The 18,582-nt window shown below is 40.9% G+C and overlaps 1 protein-coding gene across 6 annotated transcripts in view; it reads right to left on the reverse strand.

The window, feature by feature from the left end:
• The window catches only part of EZH2 (enhancer of zeste 2 polycomb repressive complex 2 subunit), a 77,868-nt gene that overhangs the window by 26,882 nt on the left and 32,404 nt on the right, over positions 1-18,582 (reverse strand). For 3 of the 6 annotated variants that reach the window (XM_025209840.1, XM_025209842.1, XM_025209844.1), the window contains exons 3-9: positions 13,890-14,013; positions 12,496-12,624; positions 8,608-8,724; positions 7,625-7,745; positions 3,947-4,090; positions 2,739-2,841; positions 1,669-1,832 (exon numbers count right to left, since the gene is read on the reverse strand). In XM_025209840.1, coding sequence (XP_025065625.1) covers positions 1,669-1,832; positions 2,739-2,841; positions 3,947-4,090; positions 7,625-7,745; positions 8,608-8,724; positions 12,496-12,624; positions 13,890-14,013 — 902 coding nt within the window. The remainder of the gene's footprint in view (positions 1-1,668; positions 1,833-2,738; positions 2,842-3,946; positions 4,091-7,624; positions 7,746-8,607; positions 8,725-12,495; positions 12,625-13,889; positions 14,014-18,582) is intronic. The other 3 variants (XM_025209841.1, XM_025209843.1, XM_006028405.3) reach the window with 2 other exon arrangements.

Below are 18,582 nucleotides of genomic sequence, written 5' to 3' on the forward strand. Positions count from 1 at the left end.
AGTCACAAATTTAATATTAGTGGTTTTGGAGAATCTGGAGTCCACAGCGCCTGCTACTCAGGGCCTGCCATATAGAGGACTTAGCTTTGGTGCGTTTGGAGTTCTCTGGCCAAAAGAAGTGCTCCTCTGAAAATTAGAACTCCATTCTATAATTGACATGGCCTTGGTGATCATATTCATATTGCACTACTGTAACTGGAAGCATAGAACCCGATAGTTTGATTGTCTTTAAGCCTCAGATGATTTTATGAAGTTCTGCAGCCACCTGTACCTTTCTCTAGAATAGCAGATCTAGAAGATGGATATCTAGAGTACCAATGACTTCTCAAAAGTCTTCTTTACTTCTGCTCATCCAAAAGGTGTGTCTGGCAAAGTTGCCATTATAGAAGGGCACCTACAGATGCCTTAAATGAAGACCTCCACTTTATCTTTGGATATTAGCACAGGCTTTGTATGTTGACATTTCACTTCTAATTTATCCATTCTTTGGCACAAAGACACTAAGGCTAGTGCTGCTGAAGCCTTCTATGGCCCCACAAACCTGGAATCTTTAGGCAATTAATTTGCTGAATGTCACCTTCTGAGAGTTTGTGGCCTCATCTATACCACCAATATAATCTTGCTCCGTCTCCTTTCTCTGATTATGAAACAATTACAACCTACACTCATAAATGAGACCTTGAAAGAAATGTTCCCAGCCCCTCTGCTCCTGGTTTTCAAACAACTATCCAAACTTGCCCAACTCAGAAAAGAAAACTCCCCATTGCCCAAACATCAAGAGGAACGCAGCCTTGCCTTAGCAAGAAATGTTTAACCTGTCAACAGATCTTCACTGTTACTACAATCAACACCTTCCACAACAAAACCCTCAGAATTCATGGTTCCTACACATGCCTTTCCCAAAACATGATATACCTGACCCAATGCACCAACTGCTGTCAACTACTCAGGTGAAACGAAACAAGAAACCATGCACCAGAATGAATTCTTACAGAAAGAAATATAAAAGGACAAACATACACTATTAGGAGCACATTTCTCACAAAACAGCCACTCCCCCTCTGAACTCATTATCCTCATGCTCAAGAGAAATCCACCCAACACTTAAAAGGAGAACTTGGGGACAAAAATTCATAAGCTGAATGGACACTAAGAACCAAGGATTTAACAATAATATTGGCATTATGGTACATTATAAACATACCCGATTCCTGAATTCTTTCCACACGGAGGTGATGATACTAGCCTTCCTCTATTTGATAGACCTTGATCTCCCACTAATCTGCTACTTTTTCTGCTAATTCTGTGTGCGCTACCCTAGGAACTCTCTCTCCACCCTCCTTTCAACAGTTTGTTACTATGTCGTACTGGCTTTCTTCATCAGGTTTAAGAGAGAAATGTCTTGCATTTGAAAGCTTGTCTAACTCCATCCCAACTATACAATTAAACCAATAAAAGATACCACCCTACGAAATCTTTGCCTCTATCCAAAATCTTGGACCATCATGGCTACATCATCATTCTAATATTACCACATTTAATTTTAGCACCTATTAGCACTTTTTTCCCTATCCTGTTATACATTGTACTCTAATGCTACTTACAACTTCTTGAGTTCCATAATGTAAAACAGATGTACTACAAAAATGTTGCGATCACTGCACTTACGATGTAAGAAGCAGTCATATTTAAAACAGCGCCTACAGAAGAGTGTATGAAAGGAGTGTAGACTCTGCTCCCTCTGAACAGATTTGGCATTTGGTCCATCTATGTTTGGTGTACACTCAGGAGGAAGAGCTCCTGGAAGCTGCTGCTCTGTGAGTTCTTTGTATCTGTGAAAAAGAAATTAAAATCAGAAGTTGCTTACCTATATAAAAAGGATCAAATATAAACCAAATAAAGATATAAAACCAAAAGTAAATCTGGATTTATTTGTAGTTATTTTGAATTTATACAAGAATTTGGCACCAATCACCCACAATCATCTCTCCACCCATTTATCTTGGGAGGTTGGGGCAGGGGATTCAGTTTTGTATTAGGTTTCCAAAGCCACAATGTAAGTAAAAATCTGAATTACTTGAATCAAATGACCTTGATGGCTATGTACATACAGCTGTCATGACAAACTACTATTTCTTTACTCATTAATCCACAAATAGATATAAAAGGCAGGGATAAATTTATCATTTTAGAAACATTATCCCCTCCAGATAAAGCTTTCCCATTGCACTCAAAGATTATAGCAGTAGGGTATTCTCTCTTTCATTGAAAGGCCAGAGCAATAACATATACATAAATATTTTTGATAACCCCTGGATAAGGCTTATACACTGCCCTTCTCTCCCATATCATATTTTTCATTTGTAGATTCAAGCCCCCACACCCCCACCCCAAATGAGGTTGATATCTTCAGTACCATTTTACAGAAGTTATTTGCCCAAGATCATCCAGCAGATCAGTGGCAGAGCCAGGCATAGGAGGCAGGACTTGAGTCCCAGTTCAGTGCTTTATCCACTAGGCAACAGTGGTCTCTCATACTTTATCTGAAACAACCAATGCCTTTTAAATATCACCTATATAACCTATACTATTTGCCATTAAATTTCACCTCCCCGTCCTAAGGCCTGAAGTGATGGCACTCTCCCCCAGCTGGCAACAAACTTTTTTTTTTTTTTTTTTTTTGGGAGAGCCAAAAACCCCAAAGCCCACACAATGATTAAGTACAACAGAGATCTTACTTTTCCTTCAGTTCCTCAGCTGTACCCTTGTCTGGAAACATCGAGGAAATGGCTTCAAATATCTTATCAGAAGGAAATTTCCGAGGTGGATGACTCTCTTTGTCTGCAAAGATGGACAGATAAAAAGTTTGGGGGGAAAAAAGAAGGGGGGGGGGGGGGGAAGATAAAAAGGAAAATTATTTTGCTTTTCCTTGCAATAGCACACACACACACACACACGCGTATATGTATGTTGCTCTACATGTAAACTTATCGCTTACTCCAATATTGAAAAGGGTGGGGAGGACCTACTGGCTTAAACTAATAAAAGCTAAAGACCTGACTTCATGAAGATGACAATTTTAGTTTGTAAAGTAATAAAAAAAAGAATTTACAGTAGGGAAAAAAACCTCTGTACAAAATGTATACGGCTAACACACCTGTAGATGCGGAGTCAAATTATCAGCCATATCTGCCTAATCTTTCCTTATTAAAAGCTGCACAGTACTACCATACAGTGACAACCCAGAGCATGTACATCTCAGATGAAATAGAAATATCAAGCTGCAATACTACTACCTATAATTAGGGTGACCATAAGTCCCATTTTAGCAGAGAGAGTTCTGGATTTCAGAGGCTGATCCTGGCCAGCTACTGAGAATTATAATGGACATCCCGGAAACACAGGGGTGTGGGGCAGAGTCTGGCCATGGGTTAGATTAATGCAGAGCACCTTGCAGGCAGTATCTGGATTTCCCAGATGCTGTTCCAAATTTCAGAGATTTCCATATGGTCAGCCTACCTATAATAGTCTCTAGTCCAGGGGTTCTCAACTCCAGGCCCATGGGTCAGAGCTGTCTCACTGAAGAGTCACCTGGCCCACTGGGCTCCCCAAGCATCTGAAAATTTGGCTGCAGGGAAGCCTTAATTGCTACTCCCTGCAGCCAAATTCCCAAATGCATGGGGGTTCTACAGGCTAGATAACATGGCCCTGCATGCTAATTGGCAGCATGGGGCCCAACCCAAGCCAGCCCATAGACTGCCCCATGCCACTCATCATACCAATGAGGACAAAGGGTTGAATACCACTGCTCTAGGCTAATTAGGAACTGAACTGCATAGGAAATACTGAGGAAAGATCTATTAACCACTTTCTATTTCGTGTATTTTTGAGAAGTAAACTTCCATTGAGCAAATAAATACAAGAAATACTACTTAAATTGACATACCTATTCTATTTCCTTCTCGGTCTTTCTGCTTTTCATCTCTCTCATCACAAATATCATCTCCATCATCATCATCTTCATCATCACTATACTGACCAAGTGCATTGACCAGCTCCACAAATATCTCATCATTAATAAATCCACATTCTGAAATTCAACGAGATAGTAATGAACGCACACATGCACAAAGTCTTCATTTATACCCTTGTTTTACTGTTTAGCATGAAGCGCATTCTGTATTTAGAGCACATTACAACCCAGGTTCAGCATCAGACATGGGAGGGCTAGAAGGAGTTAGAAAGTACAGTCTCTTACCTATTAATTTTTCTCCTAAAGATATTTATGTTAGCAGAGTGGTAGAACAAAAATCCTTCCAATAACCAGCAAGAGGGGAAAAAAGCAAGGCTCTCATCCTCTCTCTCTTCCTACAAAGGTAGCTGGGTCAATTGCTTGCACCATTTCAAGAATCAAGGCCAAAGTTCAGTTCTCCAATGGCCAGTTTGTGCCAATCGTGCAACAAAGACTAAAAAGCCATTATTACTGAACAGAAAGGGACACCTCAAGCATGAGGTAGTTCCTCAACTAGAAGCCCCTCCCTGACAGACCACTGACCTAGAATAATACCAGAAAAAATTGCTCTAGCCAGTGATGGCTTAAAGGTGGTATTTAAAGGTGTGGTGTGGGTGTGTCCGCCCATTGGCTTTGTTGCATTAGACAGCCTGTCTGCTTCTGAAGGCTCAGAAACCCATGTACGAGGTCCAGGCATTCTAACGCGCATACACGCACGCGCGCGCATTAGAATGCCTGGGTCTCATACACGGTTTTCTGATCCCTCAGAAGCAGACAGGCTGTCTAACACAACAAGGCCAATGCATGTGCATAGTCTGAGAAACTAGGGGCATGTACCACACTGTTCTGTAACATGAGAATAACAAAGCAGTGACCTGAGAATAACAAAAAGCCCGGGTCCTCCTCCTCCCCAACAAGGTCCCCGAGAGGGATCCCCATCCTCCGGGAAGGGTCCCCGAGGCCACCATGGACACCACCTTCTGCACACCATCAGCCTGTCTCATCCACTCCACTGGAGGGGGAGGGGCCTTGGTATCCCACCTCCAGGCTGCTGACATGCTGACACCTAGGAGAGCCTTCAGAGTGAAGCCTACATCCTGGCCAGACATTTCTTGACTCTGATGACAGCCCTAGAATTGGTAGCTACCAGAATTGCTTGATTGTTTGTATCATTTCTTCTCTGTTATAACTGTACATCAGTAAGTTTGCCTATTATCGAACGGAAAGGTCGTGGTCGGTCTGAGGGTGGATCTCTACTCCTCCAGAACAAGGCATCTGGGTCCTAAATCCAGAGCCGACAGCCAGTAAAGTCAAAAGGAAGACAGAGGATATAATACAAAGAATGAAACATTCCATAACTATCCTAAAAAGTTACTTTAAGTAGAGAGGCATTTTACTATCCTGCCTCCTGACAAGGGCCCCTCAGGACTGCAGATTCCCATGCTGCCTGTATTGATCATCTCCAAATAAGAATGATACAAGTATTAGAGAAAAATAGTCTCTCTATTTAAAACTGAAAAAAGTGTCTTTGATGGCCAAAATGCTAATTACTGCCATAAGCCAAGGATCTAATCTGCGAAGGGAAACAAAGTTGTAAGAGGTAAAGTCTTTATAAGGCACCCTTCCTCATAAGGATTATCACTGTGTTTTCCAGATAAGAACCGCCAAGAGAAAAAAAAAAAAAAAAAGACTATGGTCTTTGGGTACCAGCAGTGTACATAAAAACATGTACAAGGAAAAAGCCACAGAAGAGAGGAAAGAGGGGGGGCTGGAAAACAGACAAAAAAACCCCATTCCATCATAATAGCAACACCATCCAAAGAGGACTTCATGGAGAAACAGAAATAGGACAGATAGTTAGTACCATATTTTGTTCAATATAAACACTTGTCTTCCACAACAGCCCCTTCAAAAACAGCGGTGCTGATATCCACCTCACAGCTTCACCCAAAAGGCTTACCTATCCCAATTATTCCAGCATTAAATGAAACTATAACCAATGAGCAGCCAAGCAAAAAACAAAACAAAACTGGGACAGTTTAAGAGGGAGCCTGAATAGCAAAAACCTAGACCCCTAAACAAAGGAATCTATTGTTTTTTGTTGTGCTACAGAAAAGGTAAGCAAAAGGTTACTTTGTCACCATGAGCCAGAGAGGGCAAAAGATGACACAGCTTGTGGGACAACTCCCACATGGAGCAAAACAAAATTAAACAAAAAAACCAAACAAACAAAAACCAAAAAAAACACCAAAAAAAAACAAACAACAAAAATCACTTTACACGCTAAAATTCTATACAACAAACCTACAGAGAGGACAGACCTGTAGGAAGTTTTACCCAAGGGAGCCAAATGTTATTTATAAAAGAACCATACGCTGAATGAACAGCATGCTCTTGTTGCAAAAAAGCGAACAGGATACTGGGATATATTAACAGATGTGTCACTTGCAAATCAAGGGAAAGGATTCTTTTGCTCTATTCAGCACGTGAGGCCTTACCTGGACTACCATGTCCAGTTTCGAGCACCATACTTCAAAAAGGATGCAGACAGCTTGAAAACAGTCAAGCACAGAGCTACAAAAATGATTAAAGGGCCTGGGCAGCATTACTTATAAGAAAAGTCTAAAAAAGCTAGGATTACTTAGTCTGAAGAAGGGAAGACTTGAGGAGGGATTTAATAAGTCCTCAAATACCTGAAGGGCAATTATACAGAGGGTGGAGAAGACCTTTGCTCTGTGGTCATAAGGGACAGGAGCAATGGGCAATGGCCTCAAGCTGCAGCAGAGGAAATTTAGGTTGGAGATTATGAGAAACTTTTTGATTACAGGGATGGTCAAGCATTGGAACATGCTACCTAGTGAAATTGTGGAATCTCCATCCTTGGAAGTTTTCAAGAGTAGGTTGTACAGACAACTGCGATGGTTAGTCAAGGATGGTTCCGCCTACAGCATGATGCATGACTAAATGACCTTGTGAGGTCCCTTCTAACCCTACTTTTCTATGATGCTATAACTAAAGACTTAAGTTAGTTCCAAAAGACAGCAGCATTTAATACACAAAAAAACCCCCAAACAATTAAACTGGCCTGCTACACAGCCTTGCTTGAAAGTCTTGTCTTCACCAGAACTCTGCCTTTTAACTAAACTACATCTAATAAAAAAGACAAAATATACTAAGAAGCAGTATGTTTCAGTGGCCTGAACATGACCAAGAATTTCCATATCTTTAAACCTCAACTATTACGGCTTGCTATGCTCTTGGGCAACTATGTTTTTTGTTTCACCACCCTGAACTGACACAAGAATTTAGTTAATATTTACACAGCCCATATATTAAAGCTAAGTGCAATTGTAACACCCACCATACCCATGACATAGAGGGTCCTAAGTAATACTATAAACAGTAATTGAATAAGTCCTCAATAATCACGATGGGGAAGAGGTAGTATTATAACAGCTTTTAGCTTATAAAACAGTGTGTATTATAGCTGATTGCTTCATAAACACTGGTGTTTTGTGTACAAAGAACTGATTCAGGTTTAATAACAGTGCATCCTATATTTGAGGTCCCTTCCAGTACCAAGATTCCATAAATGTGTGTATCTGGACTCACCTCTGTCTCCATGAACTTTCCCATCATAGTTCTTGATCAATTCCTCAATAAATGTACCATCCTGGTCAAGCACTTCATCTCCCATATAAGGAATGTTATGTAAAACTGTTTCATCTTCTACCTAGAATAAAGTAAAAACAGATTATCTGAATAACACAAAGTAAACGTTATTTGCATATTTGACCAGTCTCCCATCTCAGCAGTGCTATTGCCCAACACCTGTAACAAGTGGCAACCTAACAGAAAAAAAGGCCAGAAGCCTTTTTTTTTTTTTTTTTTTTTTTTATTTTTTTTTATTAACACTAAGGGAATCTCAGACACCCACAACAGAGCCACTACTTCCCTCTACAGAGTTCAGAAAGCACATGTGATAAGAAGCACTCTACGACAGCAAAACAAGAGGCGAGGGGGATTTAAAAAGAGCTATTCAAACACTCAGTTTCATTTTGGGTCACTTTGTTTTTCCTTCCCACCCTCCATTATAGAAAACAGACCTGCACTTATCATATATACCTGGGAAGAAAAGTAGCCATCTTAGAAACTGAAAAATTCCTTTCCATTCTTTTGCTACAAGCATAGAAGTACAATGCAAATGGCATTTAACTCATTTTCACCAGATATTGTCATTTCTCAATCTCAGCTTCAGCCAGCTACAGACCCTAGATACACAGGTTTTCTGCACAGCAAAGCACAGAATTAGTCCATGAACTATTAGTCCTAGGTCTTCCTCCAGCCATCTTTCTGGAATAAAAATACTTGGTCCAAGCATCACTGTACAATTTAGAGTCCAATGTCTCTGCAGTCTATGGAGGCTGCAGTGCAAAAGGCAGCAAGATATTCCGGTTATAATACAGAGACAAAATACAGCTATTAAAAACAACAGGAATGCTTCCTTTCCCTTTCATATATACTAGGTGACTGGTTTCCACTGTAACTGCCATTTGTTGCCTAAAATATAAACTACTTCCATTTTTTAAACTTACCATAAAGTTTTGCTGAAGGGGAGACCAAGAATACATTATAGGCACTGAAGCAACAGCATTCAAAGTCTTGAGTGGGATGACTTGTTTTGGAAAATCTAAGTCGCTGGTAACAGAGCACTGAAACAAGAGGTAGAAATTAAATTTCTCTTCTAGTAAAATTTTGACAAAATTCGAAAGAATTCACTGTATAAAATATAGATATCACAATTAAGTAAATCTGCCTTTGGAAAAGTGCATCAATATTTACAGGGCAGCAACAAGAATAAGCAGAAGAGACAGGAATTGTTTGCAGAATTTGGTGAATGGCTTCTATAATGTGTTATGTGCAATGATTAAGTGCAAAGAAGGCTCTGATAAATCTCTTTAGCTCAGTAAGTTCTGCAATCAGTTGTCTCCAAGATCTAAATGAAAGAAACATATTGTTCTAACCAGATTAAGAAACCAATTTCACTGAAAAATGTGGTCACCTTCATTCCTGTGGCCAGCAGGAAGAAGAAAGTGAGGAGTCCCTTGTATCAGGGTATGTGGTGAATGTTTCTAACACACATGCATGAGCGCGCGCACACACACACACACACTTGTTTAAATTGTATTAAAAAAAAAAAAGAAGAAAAATCAGTTTTCACATGTTCAATATAGGCTTCGTAGATTTTGGCAGCTAAATTCTCTGAAGATTGTTTGAACTGAACATGCTCCCTCTGGGATACAGTGGGACTAAGCCATACTCTCTCTTCAGTTGCATTTTCACATTGCTAAGTGCTGCTATAATATCAGGAACCACAACTGAAAGCAGAAACTTTTTCCTGTGCTACCAATGCTGCCTCTATTGGAATCTAACCAAAGAGGAAACTACAAGATGCGAATGTACAACTCAAGATGGCCAACAGTAAAGATGACGACAAGGTTCTTGGGGACTAACATATTTATAGAACCTCTTGTTGTCTTTAACTTTCTTTGACAGGAGCAGCTCATTCTTTGTCCTCCTGGTTTTTTTGTCCCTATACGTTCTTGCTATTTCCTTGGCGACCTGCCCATTTTTCCATTGTCTCGGCTTACTTGGTGTAGAGAAGAGAAGACTGAGGGGGGATTTAATAGCAGCCTTCAACTGCTTGAAAGGTTGTTCCAAAGAGGATGGAGCTAAACTATTCTCAGTGGTGGAAAATGACAGAACGAGGAGCAATAGTCTTAAATTGCAGAAAGGGAAGTTCAGGTTAGATATTAAGAAAAAATCTCTTAGGAGGACAGTAAAACAATGGAACTGGTTACCCAGAGAGGTTGTGGAATCTCCATCCTTGAAGGTTTTCGATACCCTGGTAGACAAAGCCTTGGCTGGGTTGACCTAGTTGGGGATGGTCCTGCTTTGAGTAGGGGGTTGGACTAGGTCAGCATTTCTCAACCTCATGGGCTGTGACCCAAAAGTGGGTTGCAATAATATATGAAAGGGTTACACACAAACTTTAGAAATGGATCAACAAATTTTAAAAAATGGATTCTCCTTTAAAGGAAAGAAACATGGGAAACTCTGATTTTTCCCTTTCAGGCTGACATTTCCAGCCTGCAAGGAGCTCCTTGGGGCTCCCCATAGCTCACACTCCCCCTGCCCCACACACTGTGGGGGATGGGCCCTAGGGGCAGAGGACAGCAAGTAAGGAGTGAGGGGCACTGGTTCAGGACTGATCAATTATTACAAATGGGTCCTGGTACAAAAAAAGGTTAAGAACCACTGGGCTAGGCGGCCTCCTGCAAGTCTCTTCCAACCCTTATTGTCTATGATTCCATGAAGGCAAATGATAAAAGGAAAGGCTTAAAAGATGGGCATGTTCCACTTGCAGAAAAGGCACTTAATGGGGGGACATGATAGTAGTCTTCAAAATTACTTGAAGAGTTCCCAGAAAGAGGAGGAAAAACACCATTTCTCTCTTGCTACAGAGAGCAGGACACAGATTAATGGCTTGAAGCTGCAACAAAGTAGGTTTAGATTGGAAATCAGGAAAAACTTCTTTGCTGTTGGAATAGACTGCCTCACGAAGCTGTGGATGCTCTCATCACTGAAGAGGTTCAAGGAGACATGGACAGACACTGGTCAGAGTATTTGCTATGCTTCTGGACTTTGCTGGTTGCCGTACAGGGCCAAGACATATTATTAGAAAGCCTGAGATTTTATTAATAATGCTGAAAAAATTCAAAAACTGAACTCCCTTTTTCATCTGGCGTTTGTGGAGCTACTCAGAAAAGGGAAGCATCATATAAGACTTGCAACCTTCAATAAATGCTTCACTATCATAAAATGATGATAAAAGTATCTACCCAACGTTGTATTTGAGGCTAAAAATACTTTTAAAATTTACTTTAGAAAGGATTCAGATACAGCCTTATAGACGCCATTTCCCTGGCTTAATTCTCCCATTATAAATTATGGCAATTTAAAAATCAAACATTGAAATTAGTGTTCTTCCAAGTCCTTTATGAGATACAAACTGGATTAAAATGCAATAATGAATGCACTCCATCAATTCAGATATAAAATTAACTTAAAAATTATCCCCTTGAAACAGGAAGACAAATCAAGCTAGCAAATCAAAATCTGATATATATTCATGCTGTAATTCTAACAGTGAAATTTGGCCTTTTTTCCAACTAAGAATTGCAAAAGTGAAGCACATGACCCTGGAACGCAGATACAGCTACTGCTAAGAGTTGTCAAATCTCTAATCCTACAATACCAAGCATGTGACCAGTGGTCAAGCACAGAGCCCTACTGACTTCAGTGGGGATCTATGGCTATATCCACAGTATCAGAGGATTGAAGCCAGTCATGTTTTGCATTTCTGACTACAGACCTACTTTCATAGAGGAAAGTGGAAGACATGCTAAAAGAGATGAGCTGACTATATAGTTACAAAAAAACAGTAAGATAAGCAACATGAATTCTTTCCATTTCTTTCCATTATTTATGAGCTCCAAACATCTAGTTTGGATGAAGAGCTGCATGTTTTACAGTATTTCTTTAGGATAAAAATAAGTATTTCATATATTTCCAGTGGCCAATAGGTACCACTTTTGTGTAAAGTTCCCCTTCAAAATCTTTCAATTCTCTACAGTTCTTCCAGACCTTAAATAAAAATATCCCCTGCAGAAAATCTGTGATTTAATTTGCTTTCACACTTATGGGAAAACCTTATCTAATTCATGACTATGAAAAGTTCTCTCATGAGACATTAAACATTAAAAAGTAAAACTATCTATGCAAATTAAACCAGTTTGAGGGCAATAGCTACACTGTAGCTGAGAAAAATAAATCAGCTTTGCTGAGCTCTGCGTTACCATGCCTTGACTACTACTAGTAACCACATTAACTAGTTTATCTCCATGCTACCCTGCAGCACCTACCTCTGTGTCTTATCTATTTAAGCCAGAATTATGAGCTTTCATCAGTTTAATCGCATCCATTTCAACTGCCTTTAGTTAAATCAGTAAAGCTTTTCTAACAAATTCAAAACAAAGTGGATCTGTTCACTACTTTCATGCACATTCTTTATTCAGTGAGAGCTGGATCAGATCTAAGTGGCTCTGAGACAAGAAGCCTTGATTAAAAGATGTTTATGTATTATATAAAATCTCATATATGGCAGCAAAAAATTGTCTTGATGTAAATACATTTTAGAAGCCAAACCAAGCTGCATTTTATTGATTCCTTCCCAGTAATCATCTGATAGGGGTTGGCATGAAATACTTTTTAGAAAGTGGTTTCCAAATGTTTCATAGGAAAAAAGAAAGTTAGCTTCACATGGTCACAGTGAAAATTAGCAGCTAACTTTTCACCAGTAAAACTAAAATGTGCTGACAACCTCATAACTAGAATTACCACAACACATCATGTTAACCAACCTCCCTGGTCCCGCGCAATGAGCTCACAGAAGTCATGATGTGTACAGGCTGTATCCTACGCTGCTTCCACTCTTGATTTAAGATCTCTGTTCTTTCCAGTATCTTCTGACGATTAGAATTAAACATACTCTAAGAATAAAAAAACATTTTTTAAAAATTACAAATGAACTAAGTAAGGAGTCTGAACTCATCTAATAACCACCTGAAGAGCTAGCAGATCTATTTCAGTAACATAGTACTCATCTTTGCCAACAAACTGAACTTAAGCAGCATCATGAAAATGTGTTGCCTTCTTTAAATAAAATAAGATCGAAAACACAAATTTTATTAAAATATTAGCTTTGCATTTTCATTGCTTCTACCAAGTATTCTGAAAAGCCTGTATTTGTGAATGGAATATTTATTTGTCTAAGGAATCCTGTTTATCTTGTCTCTATGTCCTCTCCTCAAATGATGTAGAACCATATATATAATTTTACAGTCTTCACACAGATTTGCAAAATTATTAAGTCACAAAATACCGTTGAGATCAGTGCATATGACCTAGGGCCCCTAATGTCACTTATTTTGTTTTGGTTTTATTTCATTAAACTCCTGCAGATTATAGTAACACCACTATATAAAGCACAGCTGTACAGCTCTAGCTTTATTATCTAGTATTTCTATTCTCAAAATGTAATTCTCTCATGCTTGTTATCCACTGCAATTTGACTTTAGTATTAATAATATCTAAGAAAAATCCAGGTGGTCATTTTCTTTTTAAATGAAATACACAGGAGCACGAAGTCATTTCTTCTTTCCCTGCCCCTTAGCAATATAAAAAAAAAACCAAACACAAGTGAGACAATACAAGAAAATAACCGCATACGCTATAGCACCTGAATTTTTGCCTAACAGAAAGGTACTGAACCAGACATCTTCCAATCCTCTTAATTTCTACCTGTTTGGAGACCTATGATTTCACACAGTTATTGTACAGAAAAGGAATAGGCTTGATTATTTGGCCTATAGCCAATTTCCCCAGAATCAATTCTCCTCAAAAGTGCAAGGATTTTTTTTCCCCAGCATAAGCGAATGCATTTTTTATCTTCCTGGATAAAGTAGATGTTTTACTTATACAGATGCATAAATAGATATATGCAAATGCCTATCTAGAAAACAATAATGCTAATTACATATTACATTCACCACTAGTGGCTCACATTTACTGAGATATTAAAAAGGTATTTATAGCTCTTCTTTTAAAAAAAGTGGTTTTCCAAAAATTAAGTAAATAGATGGCCACAAGACAACTTTACTGGTACAAGATTTGAGTTCTAATATACACTAGAAAAGAAAAGCCATTTTAACACCTACAGTGCAAAACTTCATGAAGGAGCTAAAAGGTGACATACCTTTACTTCATCTGCTCGACGAAACCTCTTGAGCTGCCTCAACCGCATGTATTCTGATTTCACACGCTTTCGCCAACAAATTGGTCCCTTCTCAGATTTCTTTCCGGTCTGACCCATGGTTACCCTACAGTCAACAGAACTGCATTAAGATTAAGCAACATGGTCACTCTTTTTACAACACTAGCTGATAGAATATTTAAATCAACTCAAAAGACAATAGTTAGACAACTGTTTAGATAAAAAGTAGACACTTACCAGTAACACCAACCCTGTAAAGGTTTGAGCCTGAAAAGCACTGAACAGTCTGGGCCCATCCAACAAAGCAGGTGTTTAAAAATGCTATGACAGGAGTAACTGCGCTAAAGTGAATGGGACAAAACACGTGCTTAAATTTTAAGCACAAGCTTTAATGCTCTGCTAGACTGCTTAGCATTTTGCAGAATCAAGCCCTTCCCTCAGGAAGCCAACTGGAAAAGTTTAGATGCTAAGAAATGCTTCCCACTAAGAAACTAACTAATGCTTTGCAAATTTAAAGCTTTCTAGTTACAGCTGGTGATTGAATCTCAAGCTGGAAGCTATATTACCACAAAAGGGAAAGACCAAAATAAAATACCGTAAACTACTCGCCTCTCTGATGCACTATGAAAAATATACAACTTGCCAAACACTACTGTATTAAGGAGTTTGTAGACACAAGATTAACATTGGGCAAACGAATGTAGCAAACACAGGAAGATTCTCCAACAGAAGTGAATGGTGCTATTATGTATTCCCCAACCCCAGAAAAGAAAGCGTAAGTTTATTCATTTGCAAACTTTTTCCATAGTAATATTAGCAATCAGACGAAAAAAATTCTGGCCACTTTACCAATATACAGCTATCATGTTCTCTTAACAATGCCAAATACTTTATACCCTACAGTCATTGTGAAGGCAATGCAGCTCCTGGCTGCCACCATCCCTAGAACAGAGCTGCTCCGTCAAGATTTCCCTAATGAACGCACCCTTACAACCTACATTTTCTGGTTTGAATAATGATTCAGCTGTATTATGTTCACAGTCCTTCCTGGCAGAACGAAAAAAATCCAACTGCCTCGAACAACTGGCATATCTTGGACAAGCCTCATCTTCTGCAAAATAGTTTTTAGCCCTTTTGATTGTGAAGATAACCTGTCAGCAACGTAACTGATGCAGTTCTGCCTTCGCCAACCTAGAGTAGTGGTGCTCAATCTGTGGGCAGCCCACAAAGCCATGTCATCCAGCACATGGGTCTGCAAATTTGGCTGCAGGGAAGCAGTGGCAACATTTAGTGCTGCTTGCCTGCTACCAAATTTCCAGACCCAGAGGGAGCCTCACAGGTCAGGTAACGTGACTTGCACACTAGACAGCACAGGCATGTGGTGTGGCCAGTGCACAGGGTCATTCTGCACCTGGATCCAGTCTGCAGGGTCAGGCCACGTGCAAAATCACACCTGCAGTCCCACCCTGCATGCCAACCCGATGCGGGATCCAGCCTGCAAACTGGCCCCAAGTCACTTATTCTGGCCTTTGTGGCCAAAAGATTAAGCACCACTGGTCAGAGTTTCAGTGCCTATGCTGTCTGTCAGCTGTGACAACATTTCTGATATAATACTGAAAACTATTTTTATCAACTTTAAGATAGTGTAAGTAAAAAGTTTTCGGTAGGCAGAGCTATTTTCAGGAACTGTGCAATTTCATAGTTAGATAGGACTTGTAGAGTATAAATGACTTCATGATGATCTCTTGATCATAAAGTATACTACTGCAATGCCAGAAGTCAAATTGCTCTCATATTACTGTTCCTTCATTTATATTTAATAAATGGAGATGTGTTAGACTCAAGAAAACCAAAATACATATTTATGTAAAAACCCACCATGCAAATTACAGTATTCAGTAACAAAATTCTAAACATTTAACTGAGTTAACACTTGTGCCTTTACTCACCATAGGACATGTACACCACTTGGCTTATGGCGCAATTAGAAAAAACAAAAGCAAAAAGCCCAAAAACTGTATGAAAAATATAAGACTGGCAATGTGTTTTAACATGCAGTTAAACCACTAAGGGAAACACGGGGTGCATCCAGACAAGCATGGTCCTGTGGCATGTGGCGCTGCAATCACATTTGCTGCGCCACACACTGCACAGTCCTGCGTTCTCCATGCTGCAAGGGCATGCTGCACCAGTTTATATTACTTTTCTTTTTAACCCTGGATGTGCAGGGGTCAAAAAAAAATGGTGCAGCGCATGCTCAGGCAGCAAACACTGCTGAAAAGCAGTCAGGCCACCCAGTCATGCTGCAGCTGCCAGCCAGGCTCTACAGTAGAATCACTGCGGCTGCAGTCCCGGGAGACCCCCAGGCCCCCAGGTAAGGCTGCTGGGGCCAGCACAGTGCTGGCCCCAGCCTTCCCTACCTCACCCAGGGCAACTTGTTGCATGCCAAAAGTGTTCCCCAGGGACAAGTAGCTGCAGCGCAAGGTGTTGTGCTGCTACTTATTCCTGGGGAACCAAGCATTCATGCACGCCTAGACATGCCCTGGGGGAGCAAACTCCTCAAATGACAACAAAAACTCAGGGTGTGGACAGACACAATGCTTAGACCACTGTAAATCCCAAGTTTACTTTTGTATGCTACTTGAGACTGGCTTAAACTTCGTGAAACATTTCAGCACCTACTCCCTTCACCTCTTCTCTCAGCAGCACGTGGCTTCCTACCCATCCCAACCCCTTTCCCTGCTGCTGCTATCCCCAGCTGCCAGGCAGAGAGAGGTAAGGAAGCGGAGGTGAGCTCCAGAGCTTTCTGCCCTACTCCAGGCAGGAATAGTGGCTGCGATGATGGCATGCAGGAACCTCCTCTCTTCCGGGTCCCCCCAGGTATTCCCCGTCAGCTTTGAAGCAAGGGGTGGGGGAACGACACGCACCTGCCAACACTGCTGTCCCCAAATGGAACAGGGCAAGAGCAGTTCTGGAGCCTCCCCACAGTCAACTGGAGATGGAGGAGACATCAACAGTGGCTGGGGTGGTGAGGAGAAAGGGAGGGACGAGAGGGAAGAGATTCTTTTCTGCTTTGTTTATCGTTGCTTCCATTGAGTGGTCCAAAATGAGAGTGCAACTGTACCACTTCCCCCTCTCTGACTCTGCCCCAGCCAGATTGTGTGGTTCCTTGGGGGAGGACGGGAGGCAGCTAACTGCTGCACCCTCCCTCCACCCATATCTCCGCAGCTTTTCACGCCTTGAAAGCTGTGCCAATTTCACCTTCCTGCTTAACCACCTGCGCTCTTGGGTGCCAGGCTCCTTTGAGGGAGGTGGACTGCGGGGGTACTGAGTGGCTTGCCTCTCCCTCATCCCAAATGAGCCTGGGTCTCTTATCATGGAGACCAAATTGACAGCGTGGCTTTTAAGGCAGGGGTGGAAAAGTTTCAGACTTCTTGGGGGGGGGGGGGGGGGGGGAAGCACAGTCTCCTGTGAATTACTAGCAGGGGGGCCACACAGCCCCCCTAGCACCTAACATTTTCTCCTTTCCTCCCTGGAAAGCATGATGGTCTGGGCACTCAGTGGCACTTCATCAACAGTGCAGTTACTGAAGGGCGAGGTTCTGCTTACAACCCTTAGAAATGTTCATGCAAACACTGCTGCCCAGGAATAATTGTGAACTAGTTCTCAAAACAGTTACATTCTTGGATCAGTTCAAGTATTATATCTGTCCATACCCTAAAAAAATGCCCTGCATCCATGCCCAAGGAATTCCAACCTGCAAACAAAGCACAAAAACAATCCACAGACTCTCAAATGCTTCACCATAAATCACAGAAGAAGCTTCAGAGAGAGCTAATTGTCAAGAGGTTAGTTAGGTTATTGTAAATGAGGAACACCACTTTGAAATACACAGGACCTGGATTTGAGAACTAACATGAGTGTGCTGAAAAGCATGGCAGCTATATCACATGCAGGGCATTGCAAAGAAAGGCAAAAGTGAGAAAAATGAATCGTATACAAAAAAAAGAAGAAAGCTGGAGATAATTTCTATTCAGGGGAAAGGAAAAGGAACTGCCAATATAAACTCACTGTTTCAGTCTGTTATCAGATGATAACAAATAAATATTTAGAAAAATTCTATCAAGAAGCTAAACGGCCCGGGAGTGTAGGAGGGCTATTAGGAAGGCCAAGGCAGAGATAGAACTCAGGCTAGTGTCCAGGATTAAGGACAACAAAAAGTCCTTTTTCAAGTACATTGGGAGCAAGAAGAGGGCACCAGGCAATGTAGGGCCCCTGCAAGACACATACGGTAATCTGGTGGCCACGCCAGACAAGAAAGCTGATATTTTTAACAGTTTCTTTGCCTCTGTTTTCCTGAACAGGGACCGGGATATCCCACCTACCAGAGGTAGGGGCAATCTTGGGGATAGCTCTATCAAGCCTTCAGTCAGAACAGATGTAGTTAGGGATCTTCTGGAAGGGCTAGACATTTTTAAATCTGCAGGTCCAGATGCCCTCCACCCAAGGATGTTGAGGGAGCTGGCAGGGGTCATCGCGGAGCCTTTGGCCCAGCTGTATGAGCATTCGTGGTCATGTGGTCAGGTGCTGGAGGATTGGAAACTGGCTAATGTGATCCCAATTTTCAAGAAAGGGAGGAAGGAGGACCCAAGTAACTATAGGCCTGTAAGCCTCA

This window comes from Alligator sinensis, unplaced genomic scaffold (genome assembly GCF_000455745.1).
Source record: "Alligator sinensis unplaced genomic scaffold, ASM45574v1 scaffold456_1, whole genome shotgun sequence".
Classification (NCBI taxonomy): Eukaryota; Metazoa; Chordata; order Crocodylia; family Alligatoridae; genus Alligator; species Alligator sinensis.